The sequence below is a fragment of the Cariama cristata genome, unplaced genomic scaffold, assembly GCF_000690535.1.
Source record: "Cariama cristata isolate BGI_N322 unplaced genomic scaffold, ASM69053v1 scaffold13505, whole genome shotgun sequence".
Lineage (NCBI taxonomy): Eukaryota > Metazoa > Chordata > Aves > Cariamiformes > Cariamidae > Cariama > Cariama cristata.
In genome coordinates, this window is record NW_009615831.1 from 2,413 (window position 1) to 23,795 (window position 21,383).

The 21,383-nt window shown below is 39.9% G+C and overlaps 1 protein-coding gene across 1 annotated transcript in view; it reads right to left on the bottom strand.

The window, feature by feature from the left end:
- Nucleotides 1-2,747: 2,747 nt before the first annotated feature.
- TUBGCP3 (tubulin, gamma complex associated protein 3) overlaps nt 2,748-21,383 on the bottom strand; it is a 41,936-nt gene continuing 23,300 nt past the window's right edge. Inside the window, exons 9-22 of the mRNA XM_009699970.1 lie at nt 20,803-20,871; nt 18,479-18,611; nt 16,947-17,113; nt 15,074-15,184; nt 14,555-14,663; nt 11,427-11,616; nt 10,067-10,202; nt 9,183-9,251; nt 8,228-8,363; nt 5,626-5,714; nt 5,360-5,491; nt 4,839-4,979; nt 4,136-4,252; nt 2,748-3,196 (exon numbers count right to left, since the gene is read on the bottom strand). Coding sequence (XP_009698272.1) covers nt 3,038-3,196; nt 4,136-4,252; nt 4,839-4,979; nt 5,360-5,491; nt 5,626-5,714; nt 8,228-8,363; nt 9,183-9,251; nt 10,067-10,202; nt 11,427-11,616; nt 14,555-14,663; nt 15,074-15,184; nt 16,947-17,113; nt 18,479-18,611; nt 20,803-20,871 — 1,758 coding nt within the window. The 3' untranslated portion in view covers nt 2,748-3,037. The remainder of the gene's footprint in view (nt 3,197-4,135; nt 4,253-4,838; nt 4,980-5,359; nt 5,492-5,625; nt 5,715-8,227; nt 8,364-9,182; nt 9,252-10,066; nt 10,203-11,426; nt 11,617-14,554; nt 14,664-15,073; nt 15,185-16,946; nt 17,114-18,478; nt 18,612-20,802; nt 20,872-21,383) is intronic.

Consider the following 21,383-nt stretch of genomic DNA (forward strand, 5'->3'; position numbering starts at 1 on the left):
GGAGACAGGACAGGCTGCCCTGATCAGGTGAAGGGCAAGGCTAGAAAAACATACTGACAGGCACCCTCTTTACACACAACCGGCCCTTTTTATCTGCTTATCCCACTATTTTCCCCACTTTCTCCTTCCAAAAATCACCATTGGGTCACCTGGTTAAATTGCTGCGGAAGAAGAGAAAAAGCTGAGTTGGTTTTCCCAGCGTTCTTGGTTGGCTGGCTGCTCCGCACGGTGAAGCGTTTCTAGAGACAGCATCCTGGAGCGCAGGTAGCTGTGGGCAGCTCTGTTAGCATTTCTGCTGCAAGAGCTTTACAAAATCAGTCTCCTCCTTCATATTGATGAAGATTCTTTCACAAAAGCCAAGCTTTGCGTTGCAGAGAAGCAGCACTATGTAATGCTGACTGCTGCAAAGAGGGAAGACCGAGCTGCAGGGGAAGGCAAAGCATAAAATCAGCAAAAGGCAAAAAAAGGGCTGAAATTGCCATAAAAATCGAAGATGACATTGCTAGCGCCCATCCACTTCCAAGGGAGCCGCCAGCAGAGCTGGTCCAGCTACTCTGTGCCAGGGATTCAGAACCTTTCCCTCAGGGTGGCCGTCAGAGAGGGTCCGAGAGCGGCGATGGTTCTTCCCCAGGCACGGGCAAAGCAATCTCCAGGAAAGAGAGAAGAATGGAGGCCATTGCCTGAGAAACTGAAGATCTCAGGAACAGGTCCTGTCTACTTCCAGGGGATTTTCCTGCAGAGCTGGGACAGGGTATGCTATGCCTCGCCTTTCAAGTACTTAACAATGCATCAAGTCATCATTTTCTGCTCTGTCATAATGTATTATGACAACGCTGTTAATACAGTTATTTTCAAGCCCAAAGGAAGATTTGAAGTATTTATTACTGAACTTTTGATCCACTCTCTTGATGAGAATCTGGCCCTAACAGTACATGGCCAACAGATGATCACGAAGATTCATCTTTCTGTGTATTTTTTTCATTGCTCCATCTTACTTGAAAAGGAGTCACTGGCTTCCTCAAGCTATGCTTGTTACGCCACAACTGATCAGCTTTAATTGTAGGATCAGAAGCTACAAAAAACGCGTGGATTGAAATAAACATGAGAGCTGCTGGCTTAGGGGATAAAAGCCTGGTCTCCACCCACAAAGGAGCTCAGAGGACCATGGCAGGTCCCCACCAGCCCAGGTATTCCTGCATACTGCTGCATTCATTTTAGCAGCAAAGGGAACTAAACCTTCCTCTGGAACTTGTCCTCTGGTTCTGATGTTGATGTTGCCTCTGTAATGACACATGGGATCATGCAACACGTCTCTCAGGGCAGTGGCCACAAGGGTGCCCATGCAGTTATTTTTTTTTTCCCCAACAGTTTTGGCCAAAACACAATCACGTAAGTTTTGCAGTTCTTTCAGATTTTACAAGAACAACACACTCCCACAAAACCAGAGTACTCCTTACCTGTCAAGTGATCTGCAACCTTGTGATGCCAAGCTCAGCATCCTTCAGCTTTCCTTTGGCACACAGAATATCACTGCCTTCAGAGCCCTTATCTTCTTGCAGCTGAAATGCTGCCTGCAAGGACCCCCCCAAATGAGGGTAGCTGCACCAGCAGGGTCTTTAAGGGCACAGGGTTAAAAGCCTCACATGTTTTATTTAACAAAAGCAGTAACTCCAAGGCCTGCACAATAATGAGAATCCTGGCATCCAGAGGGCAAGTTCACTAGTCCAGGGCTGCAAGTCGGTGCATCGTCCTCTCACACAAGTTCACCTCCATCACAACTCACAGCAGCTCACCTGCACGGCCTAGGGAGTCCCTCTGCTTCCCAGGGGTTCAAGCAGAATAAAGGGAAAATGGGCCACAGACCCGGCTGATCTGAGGGAAACTGTTACTTAATTAATTAATTGCACAAAACTCTTAAGTATAGTTAAGACTAATACCAAAATCCTGGAATGGGTAGGGATCTGTAAATATCAATACACTCCTATCTGAAGGCTTCTCCTTTCTTAACCCTGTGGAAAAATCATAACCTTTCAATTACAAAAAGCAAAGCACTTGTTTGAAAGATAATTGTGTTTTTATTTTTCTAAGCTTGAATTTGTGGAACATAATAAATGACCTAATATAATGACAACTTTGCAAAAGAAGAATCCCCCTCTCCCCAACATCTGGACAGCAATATATAAATATTTACAATGAAAAAATAGGGAAGGGAAGAGAATGAAGTCAACATTAGCCAAGTCAGTTTGTTTCAACACATCTGATTTTGAACATCAATTATTTCATTCAATTCAATCTCAACCAACACTTTCCTTTCACAGTACTGAGGCTTTAACTTCATTTTTTAGATCTTATGTGCAATAGATACACTCCTGCTCTGCTTCTATAGTTTTCTCTGGTACAGTAACCATAGAATTTCCTACTGAAGGTTTTATGTCCGTTTGTTACTTTGAAAACAACGAAAAAATTAAATATAAGTTTATGTCTCCTGATACAAAGTTTCTCACACGGTCAAACACATTACAACACTGAAAATCAGCATAACGAAATGCTGTATAGCTGCTTAACAAGGACGTTAGGTCTGGGTCCTAATCTGTTGGCTTTAACAAAAGGTCTCTTTAAATAGAACAAGTACATATAGAAAAAATAACCTTCTTATTTTCTTGTTAAAAAAGGAAATGGTGCTTCCTATAAACAAAAGATGCTATTTCCTTGACAGAGATATAAGTTACAGTGGAGAGAGCTCAGAAAGCTTAAAATAAAACTGGCATTTGTTTAAAAGGATGATTTAAGAAGTTGATTGGAAGAGGTTCAATCAGCCCATTTAGTCGGGTAATTCTAGAAACGTCAGTGTAAAAAAACCCTACTTTTTTTGCTGTCTGCTATACAGGGTCGCACAATCACACAACTGAAAACATGTTGCCTGCAGAAATGGTAGACACCGATCACGCACGATTTGGTTGTATTACGTCAACACTGCCTTGTCCAACAAGAGGGTCAATGTCCTTCGGATACCGAGGTGCGGTCCTTCGCAGCCGTTTCACATATGTGAGCTTCGTCTGCCTCTAGTGCCCAACGACACGCGAAGCCTCGGCTCTCGTGCTTTATAATGTTCATTGAAGTCCAATCTAAAGCTAAGAAACCGAAGGCTTTCGTCAGAACTGGTTGTCAGCAGGACCAAGAACTGCTGGACGATTCCCTGAAGGAGAAAGAGAAACCCAAGAGAGAGCTCAGAAGACATCACCGCCGTCTTTTGCACAGGGATGCCAGGTGGCGCCCAGGCCTGGCAAGGAGGCAGAGGGAATCCGGGAAAGGGCAAGCACAAGTGTTTATACCCAGTCGTTAGCAAATCAGTTATGCTGGATTCATCCTTTCTGCAAAAGCCCAGAGCTCTGTTTTATCTTCAACTGTCTGCCACGCACTTCAAGGTCTCCACTGCAAACAGCTCTGGCTTTTAAACTGCCCGTGCCTTGCCCTACTGGCACCCTCCATCTGTCTGAAGGCTCCTGGCCGCAGGGGAGCTGCCCCTGTGCCACTGCCCCGGCCCTCCCCAGGCAGCCCCACCAAACCCTGGACACCATTCAGGACTCAACCCGTGCCAACAGTAGACCTCACCTCGTTTCCGTGTCACATGTACAATGCAAGCCAGGCCAGCATCAGACCCCTGCTTGCCTCTAAAATACATATTTGCTGTAGGCTGTACAGCAGCACAGGGCACGCCAGCACAGCCGAGCGTTTGCCAGTGAGTTGCTGACCCAACAGCCACACTCCACGCTTTTGGAGTGTTTTTTGTGTGGGACTTGCACTCAGCATGCAGGAGGCACGTTTCTGGAGCCCATCTTCCCATTCGGCTCTGGCCAAGGGACTGCCGAAGCTCCACAGCATGCAGGAAAGGAGACTTACATGACGAGACTATTGCCCTTTGTCAGGGGAACATACTTGATCACAAAAATCTACTGGCTACTGAGGAACAGTGAATATAGGCTTCTAAGTAAAGAATCAAAAAATGAAGACCTAGATCCACAAACTGCACACACAAATACCGAAGTTGTACCTACTCAATATTTGAAATTGATTATCAACTTCTTACATATCAAAGCTCAGCATCCATATCAAAAAAACATAATCTAAGGGGCACCTGGTAAAAGTGAGTGAGTATTCGCAGCTGTGAGCACATTTTGGGTATTGAGTCTTGAAATTCTTTCATCCTCTTGCTCTCTTCTTCATCTTCTGATGCAGTTACGCCCCACTTGCCCTACACAGAGACCAAATGAGTTAAGAGGTCAAGTGTCACACGATGAAAGTTGCTAACTGGGCTACCTTCTGCCTGGCTAAACCACCATGTTTATACAGACCAACCACTGCCACAGAAAGCCAAACACAGAGCCTCTAATATTGAAACCATCAGTCCCCTTGGTGGTTGTACAGCACATGAAAAAAACCTGAGGTTAGCAAAGCAGGCGAGTCTCACACCAGCACTGCATGTCCCACAGACTGACAGTAGGGAGGCAGGCATGGAGATATGGCATTTTTTGCAAAAGGGTTCAGAATATTAAAGCCTTTTCTATTTCCTTCACCTAAAAGAGCTCTAAATTTCTCATCCTCCAAAGCCCACTAGAGAATCTACTCACCTGGAGGTTTTGGGCAAGACAGAAATGAAAAACACCATTTAGCAGTTTTGTTTGAATTCACTAGCTACTGCTGACGACTTTTACATTTGTCCCAACTACATTTTTCATTTTTGTTGTACCTCTATTTGATATCTAAAATCCTTGGTATATCAAAAGACAAGTATATCTGCCTCAATTAATTTTCATGTTCTAGTAATATCCTTACTGTACCTCAAGCTCACGCTGTTTTTTCCTCTCTTCAAATTGCAACCTTAGCTGCAACTCCTCCAAAGCAGCTCTGTACATTGCATCTTGAGCATTCTGGAGCTCAATGATCTGATCAAAAACAGCTCGAAGCTGGTTGAGAAGCACCTGTGAGACAGTTAAGCAACAAAACAATGAAACAGTTGTACAGCAAAACAGTTTTAAGTTACTACCATTCTTCAGAACATAAGTAAATTAAATATTTTTACACACAGCTGGAGAAACTGTTTTGCAAAGCCCTAAGCCAGTTGTCGCATGATTGCACAGCTTCTTAGGACCAAAAAGAACTGGCCCACCTTGTAACAAGTTTTATAACAACCATCTGTCACTGCATCTGGGGAGTATGCGCAGAGCCTACCATAATAAAGTCTTATATCAGAGGAAGAAAAATGTCTTTTCCCCTTGCTCCTACAACATAAGAGAAGATGGTTCCTAACGCATAAGCCAAGATCACAAAGCTACAATTTAACGCAAAGGAGAAGACTTACCCTGGATTCGCTATCCAGCAAGCACCGAGCTATGATTGTGTCTAGAAAAACTTCATGAGCTGCAATGATGTGATCCAAGTCCTGTGCTTGTTGGACCTTGTTCCAGAGTTCATCCCACGAACATTCAAGCACCTGGAGCAATGATTCAGGATTGGGCTGTTTTGATTTGCTAGATGACAAGCTCTTTGAAATTTAAGACACACAACACATACAGAATATTAAAAGTACTTCATTTTTAAGAAACTAATTGGGTGGATAGAGTATACCTCAAATGTAATGTAATACTGCATTTGATGAATGAAATGGACCATTTCTGATGCCAGAACGTGACACTGATGCAGCACCCCAGAAAGCTCTGTAAAAAAAATCCAAAGAGATGGCATGTTAAAGACCGCAAGGACAGGCGCAGCCATCAAACCAGCTTGGTACACTTTTTTCTACCAAACTGAATACTTCATAAATCAGCCACTAATCTTGGATGGTAGCAGCAATACTGGCTGGCAACAGACGAGCAAAAGAACTCTACACAATTAACTCCTGGAAAGTGTGAGCCAAAGATGACACCACCTGTGTGCTCAGAGTGCTGGAAACTTGCTGAGTATCATAAGTGAAAAAGACCCTCTCAGTCCCAAGAGACCAAAATACAGTTAATGTCCCATGTGTTCTTTTGGTTGAAAATCTGAGGCCACAGATTTGCAGTTGCTTCTGAGGCCTCTCACATCTCTTACCATTAGCCTTCAAACCACAGACAGCATATTTTTGCATCACTCAGTTACACCGACACCGCAAGAGAGGGTGGTTGTGACAGGGGTAGGGAATTTGTGGTTCATGTCATGGAGGTTCAATTCCCTGATCCATGACAGTGACCCACAGGTAAGTCACTAATGGCCTCGGTTGCTCACCTGTCAGAGAAGGTACCTCTGTTGTGGAAGGGTAATATCAAGATTATCATCAACTGCAAAAATTCTCTGGAATGAAGATACTCAGCCTTCTGGAATCAGGCAGATATCCAGACAGAGGAAGTAATTTCTAAAAAGCTGCCAAAGTAATTTGCCACTGCAGACAAGCTATGAGACTACTAGAGAAGCAATTCTACATTTTCGTATCTTGGGATGTTACAGGGCCATCAATGATCTGAAAGATACCACAACAACCTACTTTGTTCTTAATTTCTTATGTCTTTGCAGGAAGACTATCCCTAACACATTATGTTGCATCTACTTTAAACAGGACCAATGAAAAAGAGTCCAGGGTGGGCTAAACAACAGAAATTCCTCAGCATTGCCGAGTTGGATACATCTGTGTTTCTTCTTCCAATCACTGGCAGGAAAAGAGCAAGCTTGGCACTACTGTCTAGAAGTACTCCTTTAAAGCGTTAAAATCCCTGGCTGTTAAGGTTTTTTAGGAATTGTGAATAAAGCTATCCTTGAAAGTCAATGCTATGGAAAACAAAAGGCCCTGCAGCTGCTTCCTCCTATTAGTTACTGTCTTCCATTTGGTGCTCTGTGACTGGAAGGGCAAGGTACTGTCTTGGAGGAAGAGAGAGAAAATAAAAGCAAGTTCTACTACTTTTTCATAAATCAGTGCTGGGGTGGACTCTCCATGTATTTCAGAAAAAATTCTACTTGCAGCTTCCAACTTAGACATGCCAGTGAGCGAGAAAGACTCCTGTCCCTCCAGGCAGAAGGCAGCACAGGTCTTCGTAAACATACTCTCCTTTGTCAGAGGCACAAACGGAGAAATACAACACACGGCTCCTTCTGCCAACAACAGCTATAACAGTTTGGCCAGCATTTTAAATGTCTGTGTTACTTAAAACATAGCCAAACTTAAAGGCGACAAGCAACTGAACTTGTACCTGTGGAAGACTGCTCCATGGCAAAGCATAAGAAACGCCTCTCAAAATCTGCTAGCGGCACCCTAGTCTCAAAGGGAACAGAAAGCAAGAACGCAATAGACCACTGGTTTTGAGTCAAATAAGCACTTATTTGGGACAGGGAAATTACAGTAAACTAAATCCTATCTCACAGAAGTAGAAAGGAAACCTAGTCCTCCTGTACAGTTCCAGGGATCAGCCTTGCGCACTAGAGCAGACTTTACAAGAGCTTGTTTCCCAGCGACCTTCTGAGGCCGAGGTGTTCACTCCCACCCACCAAAGAGTTCCTAATTACAAAAACATGAATATATCTTTGTAAATACTACTATGTCACAAAGAAGTGTAACCCTCAATAGCTATTTTTTACTGAGAGAAATGTAGATAGCTGAAAAAAGTCAAGAATGAGCCAGTACAGATGCTCACAAATATGACAACTTTCTCAGCTGAGAAGTAGGATCAAAAAGTCCCAGTCCATTAAACATACACCAAAACTTAAGAGCTTTCCTATTTCTTCTCAAACATCTGTTTCTCTTCTTAGCCTCTTCTGTTCTGAGCTAAACAAAAGCACAGGGAATGAGTGAAAGTAAAACTAGTAAATTCAGAACTGTGCATATGTGAGACCTACTACTTCCAGCACAAGAAAAAGACGGACACAGGGTATAGATAGGAAGACATTAAGGAAGATGAATAAAAGGAGATGGAAGAGTAACGGTCTTTTTCCAGAGATACGGGATTTTTCATTTGCTCACTGCTACAAAAACTCACAACCAAGGATCAAGTAAAACCACAAACAGGAAACTTCCATTTACAAGAATGTTATTTTTATCCTCATCATCATCTACCATTAAACAGTCAGTCAAGAGGAGCAACAAAACATAAAGGTCATCTGTCCCAACAGACTTTTCCCCCCCCCTCTTAACACACAGTTTAAAGTAAGACGCAGCCATATAAATCCAGTTTACAAGTATGTCATCCATTTGAGCCTCTCTCACCTGGCATACTTTTCAGAAGCTTTGCATTGCACATGTGCCCTTTCCATATATCAGTAAGAATATACTCCATTCGCTTTGCTCTCCAAAGGAAATTAAATACTCTTAGATAGTGGCTCATGCACTCACGTGTAAACACCTACAAAACAAACAAAATATCAGTACAAATTTAATATATGTGTTCTGAAGGACTAAGAACCTCTTCGCAGTCCATCTTATCTGATCCATGCAGTTTATTGGTAAATATTGTCAAAACAAAATCCCTGGAAACCCCAGAGCTTTTGGAAGGATCCTCCCTCAAGGGCTGAACTGAGTTACCTAACATTCAAGCAGGCATAGGGCACTGCAGGGGCTGTAAGAAGGGGTGAACATGACAAAACCTAGATAGTTCGGTCTTTTCAAACTACATATGAAAATTCCTTTTGCTGGTCAGACTCACATTTTGATGTTAAAAAAAAAAAGTTCTTTACGAGTTCTTTATAGAGGCTAAATGCATTCTGATCAATAGTGCAGTTACTTTCTCAGGAGTTCTAATGAACACTACCTATCAATTTCATTTAGACAGTACAGATAGCTTCTCCTCAAATACATTCTTCAGTTCCTTGCAAATTATCCCAAATCAGCAGCTACAGACTAGTAATAATGGAAGAAGAGGAGCACTCCATTTATTAAGTACTTGCTAAAATCTCTGCTGGAACAAATGAATTACTGATTTTCAGTAATGATTGTTTTAAATGTAGCTCTTCGGCACACATGGTTAATTTATAAGAATGAGAGTTTGGTTCAACTGTTTATACAGTGGGTGCATCTTAGATGTGGAGAAAAAAAAAAGTCTCTCTGATCTTACACCCCAGAATTTAAAAAAAAAAAAAAAAAAAGGTTATTTCGATAAAAAAAAAATTTAGCAATTCAATTCAGCATCTGAGAGATGTTCACAGCCAGCAGTATATGACATTACCGTTGCTATTGGCCCATCAACATGATAGTCCAAACTGAAGACATCCCATCCAGTGTCCCCGGGAGATACCTGTATTAAAAAGACATGCTACTTTCAGTGTATAATCAGAGCATAGCAGTGCTGAAGACCAACTCTTGCTTACTCTTCCATTCTCCACAGCCTATGAAAAAACAGGCATCCACATCAATACAAGATACAGGAGTTCCTTGTCGAAAGTAGTAGATTAAGCAAAAATGAATGTAAGTTTGACAGAAGGGTAGGATTTATCTCACCCAAATGCTGATGTTTGTAATGTCAATGTTTTTCCAGTGGAGCTAGTAAAGGAAATGAAGGGAAGGAAAAACTTCTTAGGCAGGACTCAGCCCAAGATATAGACTTACTTCAGATGCTGCAGTTCATCAGTTAACTCCCACTTCTGGGACTGGAGCTTTCTCATTAAGTCAAGTTTCTTACCAGAGGTCTCCTTCATGAAGCGCACTTTCATTGCTTCACTCTTTGTAACCACTGATGACAAAGAGACTATCCCCCCCCAGATTCTTGTAAGAGCAGCAGCAGTAGGAGCTGTTTGCAGAACCTCAAGTCGGGGCCACCAGCATCAATTACTGTTACAGCCCCAAACACTCAGCTTTGTGTTGTCAATGAAATGGCTGTAAACCCACAGCTTAAAATACAAGTAGACAATAGGCAGGAAACGGGAAAATAAGAGACGACTTACTAAATGAGGTTTGCACAATTCAAAGTAGACTTTGGAATGGGAGGGGAGGGGGGGTGAACGTATTTACTATATAGACATACAAAAATTTTGATTCATACAGATGTCTGCATGTACACACGCACACAAAAAAAGGTATGTTTCGAGTCAGAGTCACCATGATGCAACCGACCTCCAGAAGTCGAACATCCAATCGTTTCAGAATCTCGGGATTATCAAACTGGGCATTAGTTGCCCTCACCGCTGTTTCAAGGATTCCAGTTAGATTATGCTGATACAAGGTTGTAGCTGGTCGTGCAAGCTCTGGCCTGGTGGTTATGAAACAAACAGTCATGGCATATTACTGAGATATTCTGCAGCAGTAACTTGGTAGTACTGCAGCACACGGTGAAACACTTTTCTGACACAACTTTCAAAACCTCTCGTATTACTCTTTCGGTCTTAACTGCAAAGAAAATCCATGAGCAAAAAAATCTGAGCAGCTGTACACCTGAAATCAGCATGAGGAGTAACTTTATCCTCATTTAATGCCAGTAATTTGAAATTACCAGAATTGCTAGCATAACTATTCTGTAATTTGAGTTGCATTCATATCTACAATGAGGCAGATTACATCATTAACACATCAAACCAGCAACTTCATTTCTGTTTTGAGACTTACTGATAGCCATCTCAGGGCTTAGAAGCACTGCCAGAAGCACACAAACCCACCCCCTCTATGTAAAAACTTAAACTTTCCAAAGAGTTGCAACATGCAAGTAAAAAGCACCTTGCACTACTTCTCTCCCCCATGATCAGTACTGGGAAGTCCCTCGCTATTCCTGCCTCAAACGTAATAGTGACTCCACAAACCAGCCTTGTTCTGTTTCACACTAATTTTCACTTAAAAAAGCATGGTCTTGTAAAATCAACACCAGACAATGTTGATTTTGATTTACAAACAAGTTAATGGAAGCTTTATTACAAAGCCTGCCTTCTAGACCAAAGGAAAGCTTTGTAAAGGACGTTTTTGACAGACTAAGTTTCATCAGTAGCACCAGGATGTAAAAGCAGTGAGCTTGCAAATACACTTTAAGAACTGAAACTGATATTTCTGGGTGCACCTGAGTGCTTAAAACAGAGGCTGGTGAGGCATCAATTAAACTTTTAAAAATGCATTGAGGGGTTCTGACACCATGTTTTGGACCAACCACCTCCGAAATATAGAAACCTGACATTCACAGGAACACTAACTACTGGCATCAAGACGAACAGAACTTTTCGGCTTAAGCTTGCTGACAGGAGGCAAGAGAAGTGCTAACATCCTCAAGGCTGCCACACGGTCAGCGTAAAGATATCTACACTAGGGCAACTTTTCAATACATTGTGAAATGGTACTGTATATACTTCCTACCAAAAAGGAAGAACAAAGTTTAAGCCTCAGGGTCAAAGAAATTAAAGGGTCCTCTTCCAAAAGCAAACACTTTCTGTGCTGATCATGCACATTTGCAAGCATCAGAAATTCAACATAATTACCCTTCCTACTCTCTTACTTGAGCAAGTCCATTAAATGCCTGATGAAGTCTCCTTGACCAAGTAGTAAGTAGCGCCTCATGGCCTGCATGTGTTCCAGTAAATTGTACTTCTTATTGAGAACATCCAGCAGGTATTTGCTGGTCTCAAAATAAGCTGCATCAATCTTCTCTTGAAATACATTTTCCAGATCTGTGAACAAATCAGCGGCTAAAAAAGAAAAGAAATAATAAAAAAAAAGAATAAAGTTAAAATTAAATTAGTATTTTTCCAAAACTGAGGCAAACAAGCTTTGGAATTGAAACATACAAGCCAAGAAACTGCTATTTATTCTGATCCCCTATATTATACATTTGGTATACTCCAAGTGAAGGCAAGCCTAAAGCAATCCATACATCAACATTATTACTTTTAATCTGTGCCCAGCTTGTGCTTTCCCATAAAAGCTCATATTACTTCATCACTTTTACACAGAAAGTGATTTATTTTAAGCTTGCTGAAATACTGCAATTTACAGAAACAAATAATTTGAAGGAGTTCTAAAAGCTCAGAGTTAGGGAAAAGCTTTGTTGGGCAGGATCTAAATCAGAAGTCACTTCTAAGGGCAGAGGGAAAATAAAAGAAAAAGAAAACAAGAATCAGTTGGAACATTCAACAGAAAAGAATTCCCACATATAAGTCAGAAAGAGAGGAGGGAACATGCCTGCATTATCTGCAGGACAGCCAGCAACCTGATGTTTCCTGCTCCACCTTTAATGCATGGCAATTTGGGGGCAGAAACCAGGACACTTCTTATTGTCCCAAACAGAAAAAAAAGCCTTTCCCCTCTCAGTACTGCCCCGCCTGCCTGGAGGGGAGTGACCCGGCCACAGTCCTTCATCTCCGAGACTGGAAAATTCAAGTCTACATGTGTGGCTGTAACGCACCTCCTCTGCACACATGTACCCCAGCATAGGCAAGGCAACATCCCTCTTCGACATGCAAAACTACTAAAAACATCGCTTACATCAACAAACATGAGGCCTAGGCACAACTTTTTAGAGCTGTGCAAAATTATCTTCACATACTGTGAAAAGCCAGAAATGGGTCAAGAAAGGGTCAGGCAAAGAGCACTGACAGACAGGCCCATGATGTGCTATTGAACGTAGTGGTCTCACGTCATTCCTGGTTCAGAAGCTCCCAAACTGTGGACTGCTAGAGGCTGCAGCTGGGATCACTTTATCTGCCTTTTTTACTGTCCTTCTTCCCCAAGTGCCTGCTACAATCCCCTGTCAAGCAAGAGCACACTGACACAGAATGTTCTTTCCGGATTGAACGGGTAAAATGCCCTAAAGACAAACGCAGTTTCATGCAGACATAAGGCAGTGCAATACTATAACGTATTTAGGCTGCAGACCATAAGCTCGGCAGGCCTTCAGCACGCTGCACATATAGTGGAGAGTATCCATTTCTAAAACTACACTTCTATCTGAAACATGTATTCTCAGCACTTAAGATAATGTACTTGCTTTGAAACTCTCGTTCCCTACATAAAGCGGAACCTGTATTTGTGCAGTTCTTCCATTCAATCAAGTAGAGAGAAACAAGTGCAAATTAAAAAAAAATACTGGAAAAGCATGGCCATAAACGCTGTGTAAAGTGGTAGAAGTAACGTAGCCAAAGAATATTTTTTCCTTTTTCAGGAGTAGCTGGCAAGATGATGGTTCAAATGCATTTGCAGCCCTTATTGACTTAACCCTAATCCCTCTCTGCACTTTAAGCACATCTTTGAGTAGGCGAGCACTGCACATGGTACAAAATTCACATTATTAGATGAAATATTCTTGCAGATGTGAATGGGATTTTACTATTAGAATATCTTTCATGGAGGTACTCATGCTAAAAGTCCATGCTGTGAAGAGTTAATATAAATACTAATCAAAGTTTAATCTGTGGGCGAGGGGGAGACATTCACACAAAACCAAGCCTGAAAGTTATATATAACAAAGTCTTATTTGAGTACAGGAATAACAGAAAAGATATTGTACAAGATGTCAGAAAGTGCAAAGACAGAAGTTCTTAGAAAACTAAGTAAAGAACTTGACAGAAAAAGAAATGTTTAGATAATTCTTCTCTTGGTAAAAGCTGGATATACCAGTAGGATATCATTATACTTCTAGAAACTATGTACAAAATAGCCACAGGGAAGTTATCCCCATGATCTACATCTTAACAATTAAGACTCTCTTTGGTATAGTAAATGAGTTATGAAAAGAAGCTATAGTAGTAAAACATCACCTTCACCAGAAGAAAGTAAGTTGTCCTTTCTCCCAGATGTAGCAGCATCCGAAGCATTACCTTACCTTCTTTGCTTAGTAGTTACACATAAAGTCTCCTTGTTTTAGAGGTTTATTATTTGCTATCTTTCACCATAACAATGTTAATTTCATTGCAAAGAATATGCCACCAATGAATAACTGCAAATGGTATGTAAGTTGTCATTCATTAAAACCGAAATCTCTTCTAAATAGAAAGAAATAACCTGAAGGAATTCTGATAGTTAAGGTTTGGTCTAATGTTCAACAGCTGGCAACTTCAATTTTAAGTGACCTTCAAAAAGAAATTTACTAACTTCCACATATTCCGTTTTCTTTGGACATACTATAGCAGTAGAGTGCATTTACAGAAAGGTTTCTGTCCTGCCTGGTTTTACTGCTCATTCTCTTATTTACAACTACTTGACTACTTACTCTTTTTTAATCACAGAATTAATTCAGTATTATTATGGAATTGTATGATGAAGTATATCTGATGAGAAGTCACAAGGACTAAATTCTTACTGCAGCACTCAAGAACATCCCTGCCCCACCCTAGCCCTCTCAAAAGTCAGCTGAAGGCAGACTGGTTTCTGAATGGTTTCATTCAGAAATCCTGCACATTAGCAACCATCCAGCAAACCTATCAAATTAAGACAAGAAAATTACACACGTGCATCTTCATACATCTTCTGTAAAACACAAGTATCCATTAAAATACCTATACTTTAGGGCAGACAGGGCTTTTGTAATCCTTTCCACCCCACTATCGAAAATGTCAGTTTACAGTCTAAACCACATATTGTAGAGAGGTCAGTTCAAAGGGAAGAAGCTGACTAATACTGATACTTTACCATCTTTTGAAGACTCTGCAGATTTTGCCACAGCAATCATCTTTGTGGATGGAGTTTGATCATGACAAACTTGATGCAAGAAGTTTATGGATTTTCCTATTAGGAGGACCTTAAAAAAAAAAAAAAAAATATCCTTTTTTGGTCAAGTGATTCACATATAAAAAAACCAAACAAACACGAAACAAAAAAGCCACCCACGACCACCAGGACAACAGGCTATTTTGACATCTTTTTGTACTCTTAGCTTCACAATCCCAACCACAGCAATCCAGAACTTCAATGATAACACAAAAAGGTTTAACACACAAACTTCTTTTCCCACTTTGAGATCTCCGTAAACAAAATTTATCAGTTAGAGAACGGAAAGGAGAAACAGTCTTATAGTCTTCCTCAGCAAATAATTCCAAAATTCTTAAGATGATTATTTATTGTTAAATTTGGTCTCCATTTTCTTAATGGAAATCTAAACAGCAGCATAGGGCAAACAAGTAATCAGAAAATGAACTTTTGAATTCATACCTTTTTTGATTGCTCCATTGTAATAAAAGAGGGTATCATTGATTTCCTCAAAGTGTATTTGTCATGCCACAACCGATCAGTTTTAACTGTAGGATCTGAAGCTACAAAAAACTGAAGATTGGAATAAATATTAGAAACAAAAGATGAATGTAAACTCTCTCCCCTAGTGTTTCATTTCTGTATTCAAAAAAATGTAATAATATTCCAAATTGTTCTTTTAAAAAAGAAAAAAAAAAACGTTTTTCATAGCTAACATGCAGAGTTGTGCTGGCAATTCATATGTAAATTATATGTTGACCAATATGAACTCTGAAGAAAAAGTTAGAGAACGGCTCACATAATTTAATCTCCTCTATATGTTATGAAATCTTGACTCCCTCAGGGTAAAGTGTACTATCTGTAAAACATCCACTATGAAATACAGAAACGTATAGTATTTTCCAGTAATTAGTTATACAGTTAGGGTAAGAGACAAAGTTCAGAACATAATATGCTTTTATGTTACTGGTTCTATTTTTATTCAAGCCCCTTTGGATTTCCTCCTGTTTTAACAGATGCAAAATTGCAGAAAAAAACCACCCCAAACCCAAGAAATCCTGCAATTGAACTGGTGATCAAATGCTAAGGTCTCTCAACTCCACACAAGAGAATACTTTCATTTGTAAGAAACTAAAACTACATGATTAGTCTTGTTAAAATGACTTGTGGGTGGATTCTGTCCTCACGTTGTCAAAAGAGATATCTATGTTTTGGACAAGAACTTTTTTCACCGTTTCCAAATACCATTTCCACCAAGAATGGCCAATTGTCTTTGTTCAAAAATTGTGCCTATGGTATGAAAATTATAGTTCTCAGTATACCACATCCAACTGTGATTTTCAGTACTAAGAACACTCTTACAGTAGACATGTAAATTTTTAAACAAAGAATTGAAAGCTAATGAATTATATACAACCAAAAGAGACAATACCTCACATGTCTGAGGAGTAGTTGGGAAAAAAAGTAGTTTATTTTACACTTCTAGCCATAAAGATTCATAGGCATTTCACACAAGTCTCCTAATGCTGACCTTACAGATCAGCTGTGGGTGATACTTGTACTCATTTTAATTTTGACCCAGATGGACAGTTTCAGAAATCAGACAGCATATTTCACACTCAAGTAAAGTTACTCAGATGTCTCTCAGAAGCGATCAATTCATTTTTAAAAATGATTCTTTGGCTTCTTAGAACCAAAAAAATGTCACTTTAACAAGACTGTACTGATTGGAGACAGGAAAAAGAGTTGGGAGAGCTTAAAAAGGCATAAAAGCACTCCTAAGAAGAACGAGGACAGAACTTGCTGTTACAGGAGTCAGAACAAATAACTCTGTAGAGTTTCTAGAGGAACTCTGGAACCATCAACCTCTTCTATCCAATCTGACAAACTGAAGTTATTTACGAAGCTGAGGATAACAGTACATACAGTAGAATATTCTGAACTTTAGAATGTAAAACTTAGATTTGAAATAAACAGTTACAAAGAACTCTGCAGACATTACTATTGTTACATTAAGCAAGACAAGATAGAGATGACTTTGTCTCCCTTCAGAAGCAAGCATCTATTGTTAGTCACCATTCTGCCTCTACTAAATAGACCCAGGATATGATTCACTGAAGACAACGTACTGCATTAGTGCAACCTCCAGATATCACACTGACTGAATCCATGAAGAGAGTCACATTTCATGTTGTTATTGTATATATTACTTACCCGTATGTTATACATTCCCATCACAGTCGACTTCTCAAATTCCCCTCTAAGCTTCCCACAGATTATATTTCCACAAAGCAAACAAATAGAGACTAAATATTTACTGTATCACATACATTACCTCATGGTATGTATCCTCCAGCTCTCCATCATAAATCCAGCGATAAAGGAAATTCAGTACAGGATGGGATACTAGGCCAAGAATGTGCTGAACCAGAGATCTCATGTAGGGATCTCCTGTTTTAGTATAGGCATGAACTGCTGAGGCTAGCTCACCACCTTTTCTCCCTGTAAGATAATAGGGGAGAGCAACAGAAACGTGTGAAGGAAAAAAAAATACACACTACACTTAAATTCAGCAGCCATTGATTTTAGCAAGTCGTATGCCACTCAGAGCTTGCTGAACAGCAATTCTAAAATGCTAAAATGCAGCAAAAGTACATTTTTTTAATGTTGACAGGGAATTGCTAGGTTTTAAGGCATGAATCATTAATATCCCTGAAGCACTAAGCACAGTTCTCTGACAACATATTCTGTGTACTTTATGATAGCTTGGAGGAAGGCAAGTTTCAAGGCATCAGATCACACACAAAAGTTGACTTTATGCTTCTTTTCTTCCCCACTGCCCCCAGCAGAATAGCACTAAAGGAGCCTTAGCATGTTTTCCTTCTCTCCTGTACTTTCTCTCTCTCAGATGTTGTGTGTGTGTACAAACACACAAACACATCTTTCCTGCTCCCTGGTTACAGTTCCCTCCATAGCTCCTTTATGTATCATCTCCTGTCTTGCAATTGAAAGGTAAGGGGCTGTCAAAAAAAAACAAAAAACCCCATAGAAGTAGTACTCGGTTTGCCGTTATGCTGCACAGCTCAAAGGTTCCTTGCAGCACAGGCTGTAGCATTCAAAATATTTGTGAATGTCTTAAAAGTAAAGCCCACTTTTTTTTTTTTTTTTTCCAAAATTGTTACCAATTCCAATAATCAAAGTAAAACATGCTGTAAGCTTTTTTGGTTAAGATGTTCTTTCCAAAGGGCCACAATCTCCATTTACTTTCAAATACAGCAAAGCTGAAGTACCCTCAGGGAGAAGCATAGCCTACAGGTCAGTTACTGACCAAAGTTGTGGTCAACTCCAATGCAACTCCTCAGCATTTTCTTGTGGATTGCCATCACAGCCACGCACTATTTGCAGACTAGTAAAGTTTTGTTGTTTGACATGAATCTGCAGGCAAGTTGCAAATGACTCCTATATGCCATCACATACAGGGGCATAGCATAATACTTATACATACTGAAGAGACTAAGCCAACCATTTCATAGTGTATTAGTGGGTTTTTTAACAGTGTAACATTCTCTAAAAGATGACTAAAATGGAATAATTGAAAACAGCATGAATAGTGCGTGCTTAAAGTTTGAAGAATTTCTCAAGCATGTTCCAGTTTAAAAAAAAAAGGCAAAAAATGGTCTAAATATCAAACAGCCCTATAATCTGTCAGTTTTTTGCTTAAACTACAAGAGACACAATCCTCTTGATTAGCTACTTAAAATTTTCTAAAAAAGGTAACAGTAATATTATTGATGTCCACCTTTGGCATGCACAACCACTCAAAATTACATAACTTCCCCAGAAATATTAAATTAATGTTAAACAGACCTTGACAGTGATCAACAAGCGCTGCAAGGGTCTTTAACCTGATTTTAGGATCATACGTCCAGACTAGAAGACGGCGAAGTGTTAAACTGCTCTCAAGTCCCAAATTCACGCCCTGATCATCTTCCAATTGCAACTGATCAAATTAAAAACAGAAAGACATATCAAGGAACAAAAATGGCAGAACTGAAGTAGAACTGATGTTTCATAATTTTTGTTCTGAAGTTAGCTTTTCACTAATACACTTGAAATACCCAGTATTACATCTTCTCTCATTAAATCATTGGGCCAAAACTCAAGAGCCACACAGTGGAAATAGAGAATTAAGTGCAGGTGAAAGGACAGAGTCAAGTAGAAGTGTAACAGGGCAGACAGAGCACAAAGGCCCAGAAAGTTAAAGAAAGCAAGGTGATAGAGAGTTAGTCACAAAAGGAGAGAAGAGCAAAGGAAAAAAGAGCAGAGGTCCTGAAAGACAGCAAATACTGGCCAAAGAGATGCTCAGAAAAGAGTAAAGAAAAACATGTAAAGGAAAGGAAGGGTGTAGGAGGTAAAATTTTTATTACTGCACAGCCAGCTTGTTTTAGTTCAACATGGGACAAATTCTGTTCAATGCCTTCCTCCAGAAGCCATCAGAACTTCAGTTAGCTCTGTAGTGAGATTAAGGAATTGCTACCATTGAAAAAAACATGGAAAGCTATGATAAGAAAAATCTGTCACAATGTGACTTCCAACACTATGGAAAGTGAAAGACAAATATTTGCCAAACCCACATCTCATACAAGTACAGATGGGGTAAGCAGGACAAGAACACAACCCAAGAATACAGAAGCAAGCTCCCAGAGCACTCCAAGCAGAAAAACTCTTGGAAAAGATACTCTCTTTCCTGTGTGCAACAACCAATCCACTCTGTGCTTCCACATCTAGCACATTTTTTGCCAAATACAACATATCAGTTAAGATTACTGTCATCCACGTTAGGCTCAGCCTCAAAGGCAGTTAAATTCATTAGCTTCTGGATGCTCCTGGGTCCAAGGGTTTTTTTGTTGTTTTGTTTGGAAATTGGCAATGATAAGAGAGAGAGATGAGCAAGAACCGCCCTTTGTCTTTAGGTAAGAGATGATACATCTTCATCATGGAAGCGCATCTTTAAATGGGCTGACAATGTGAAAAAAGTCTGCAAGGAAGAGACCTGAAAAGCTTATGGAACAGTACGCAGTATACTCTGGACGACTCTTTCAGAGGCAGAATCATGTTTGGGGGAAGCTCCAAAGACATAATATAAAGTTACAGAGAGAAAGACAGTACAGAACCCTTTGATGAGATCCTTGTTACGTACTAGTATGCCTGAACTGCTAACTGGAACTGCAGCAGCTAACAACTCCTAAGCTGGCAGCCTGTATGACCTCCTGAATACAAGAATGCAGCATGCACTCAATTCCAATACTTGAAAACACATAGAAAGGTGTGTAACTGAAATGTACAGTTTGTAAAGAAAGTGTCTTTCAAAAAAGTAGATTTTTTTTCACCATTTTTCAAAATAAAATTGACAAGTCACCAAGTTCACCTCTGGGATAATCTGGCACAAGTCTTGAGAATGCTGACTTCTTTCTTAAAGATTTCTGCCCATCAACTACGAACACAAGAAATGCCATCCTCTCTCAGAACCCTGGCCAGATGAACTACTGCTCTATCTCCAATAATGACAAAAGGAGGTTCTGTACAACAAGAGCATGCAAAGCTGACTCCTCTCTGCAGTCCATCCCCCTTAGGCTCCCTGCAGCCCAGTCGCAGCACTGAGGACATCAGAGGACACATCCTTGCTCAGCCCTTCTAATAGCAGCTAACAGATCTGCCTTCCATCAATTTGTATAATCCCTTTTTCAACCTGTTGGTATTGCCTTTTGACGTGACATCCTAGGGAAACAAATTTTGCAATAGGTGCTGAACCATGCACTGCTTGAAATACAGACAGATTTTTTTTCTCCCTTCAAAGATGTGTCATGCTGTTTGGGATTTGAATGATAAAGATATCACGCAAGACAAAAACTGACAAAAAGGATGCAAAAAATGGGACAGAGGCTTAGAAATACACAATGTATTCCTTGCTTATGTAATACATCAAACAACAATGAATTTTTAAGAGAGAAATATTCATTGGTACATACATCCAAAGATTAAGAAATGTACAAGTTAAAGAATTGTGTCCACTGTCAACAGAAACTGCTGTACATCCTGTCCTTTCTAACGGGATACCTAGGTATACCGTTTAGGAGATATTCAGATAACGTAAGCAAAACAAAAATGTTAAATCACAACCACTAACTCACCTGAGAATGTAAAACAGACAGAAGTCGGTAGTATTCTTTAAGTTCCTGATGTAAGGCTGCACAAAAACTCTGTAAGAGAAAGAGGAAAAAAAAAGAAAAAAAGGGGAAAAAAAAAAATCAGGAAAAATCTTTCTGGTTAAATCTAGAATGACTTTTATCCTATCACCACACTGTGAAGGTAGTTCAAAATTTCCTAAAAGGAATCAAGCTACAAGTTTCAGCACAAAAGCCAACTCTTAGAAAACTGGCCAACATATAAGTGCTTCCCTACGAGATGCACAGACCTTTTCCAAGAATATATACACATTGCCAAGTGACTTTCTGTTTCTTGCCGTCTTCATTCTATCAACAGATTAAACTATGATAAGCACAACTCTCCAAAATAGATATATCATCTCAATAAAGGCATTATTACCATAGGGATGTGCAAATCGTAACACGACCCAAAAGAAATTTTCTTTAATAATTATATAAAATAGAATAAGTAGTAAAGTAATAGAGTTCCAATTTCAGGAAGGCCTCTAATAACAGAACACAGAAGTTTGGCCACCATAATTATATTTACAGTATAGACTATATGA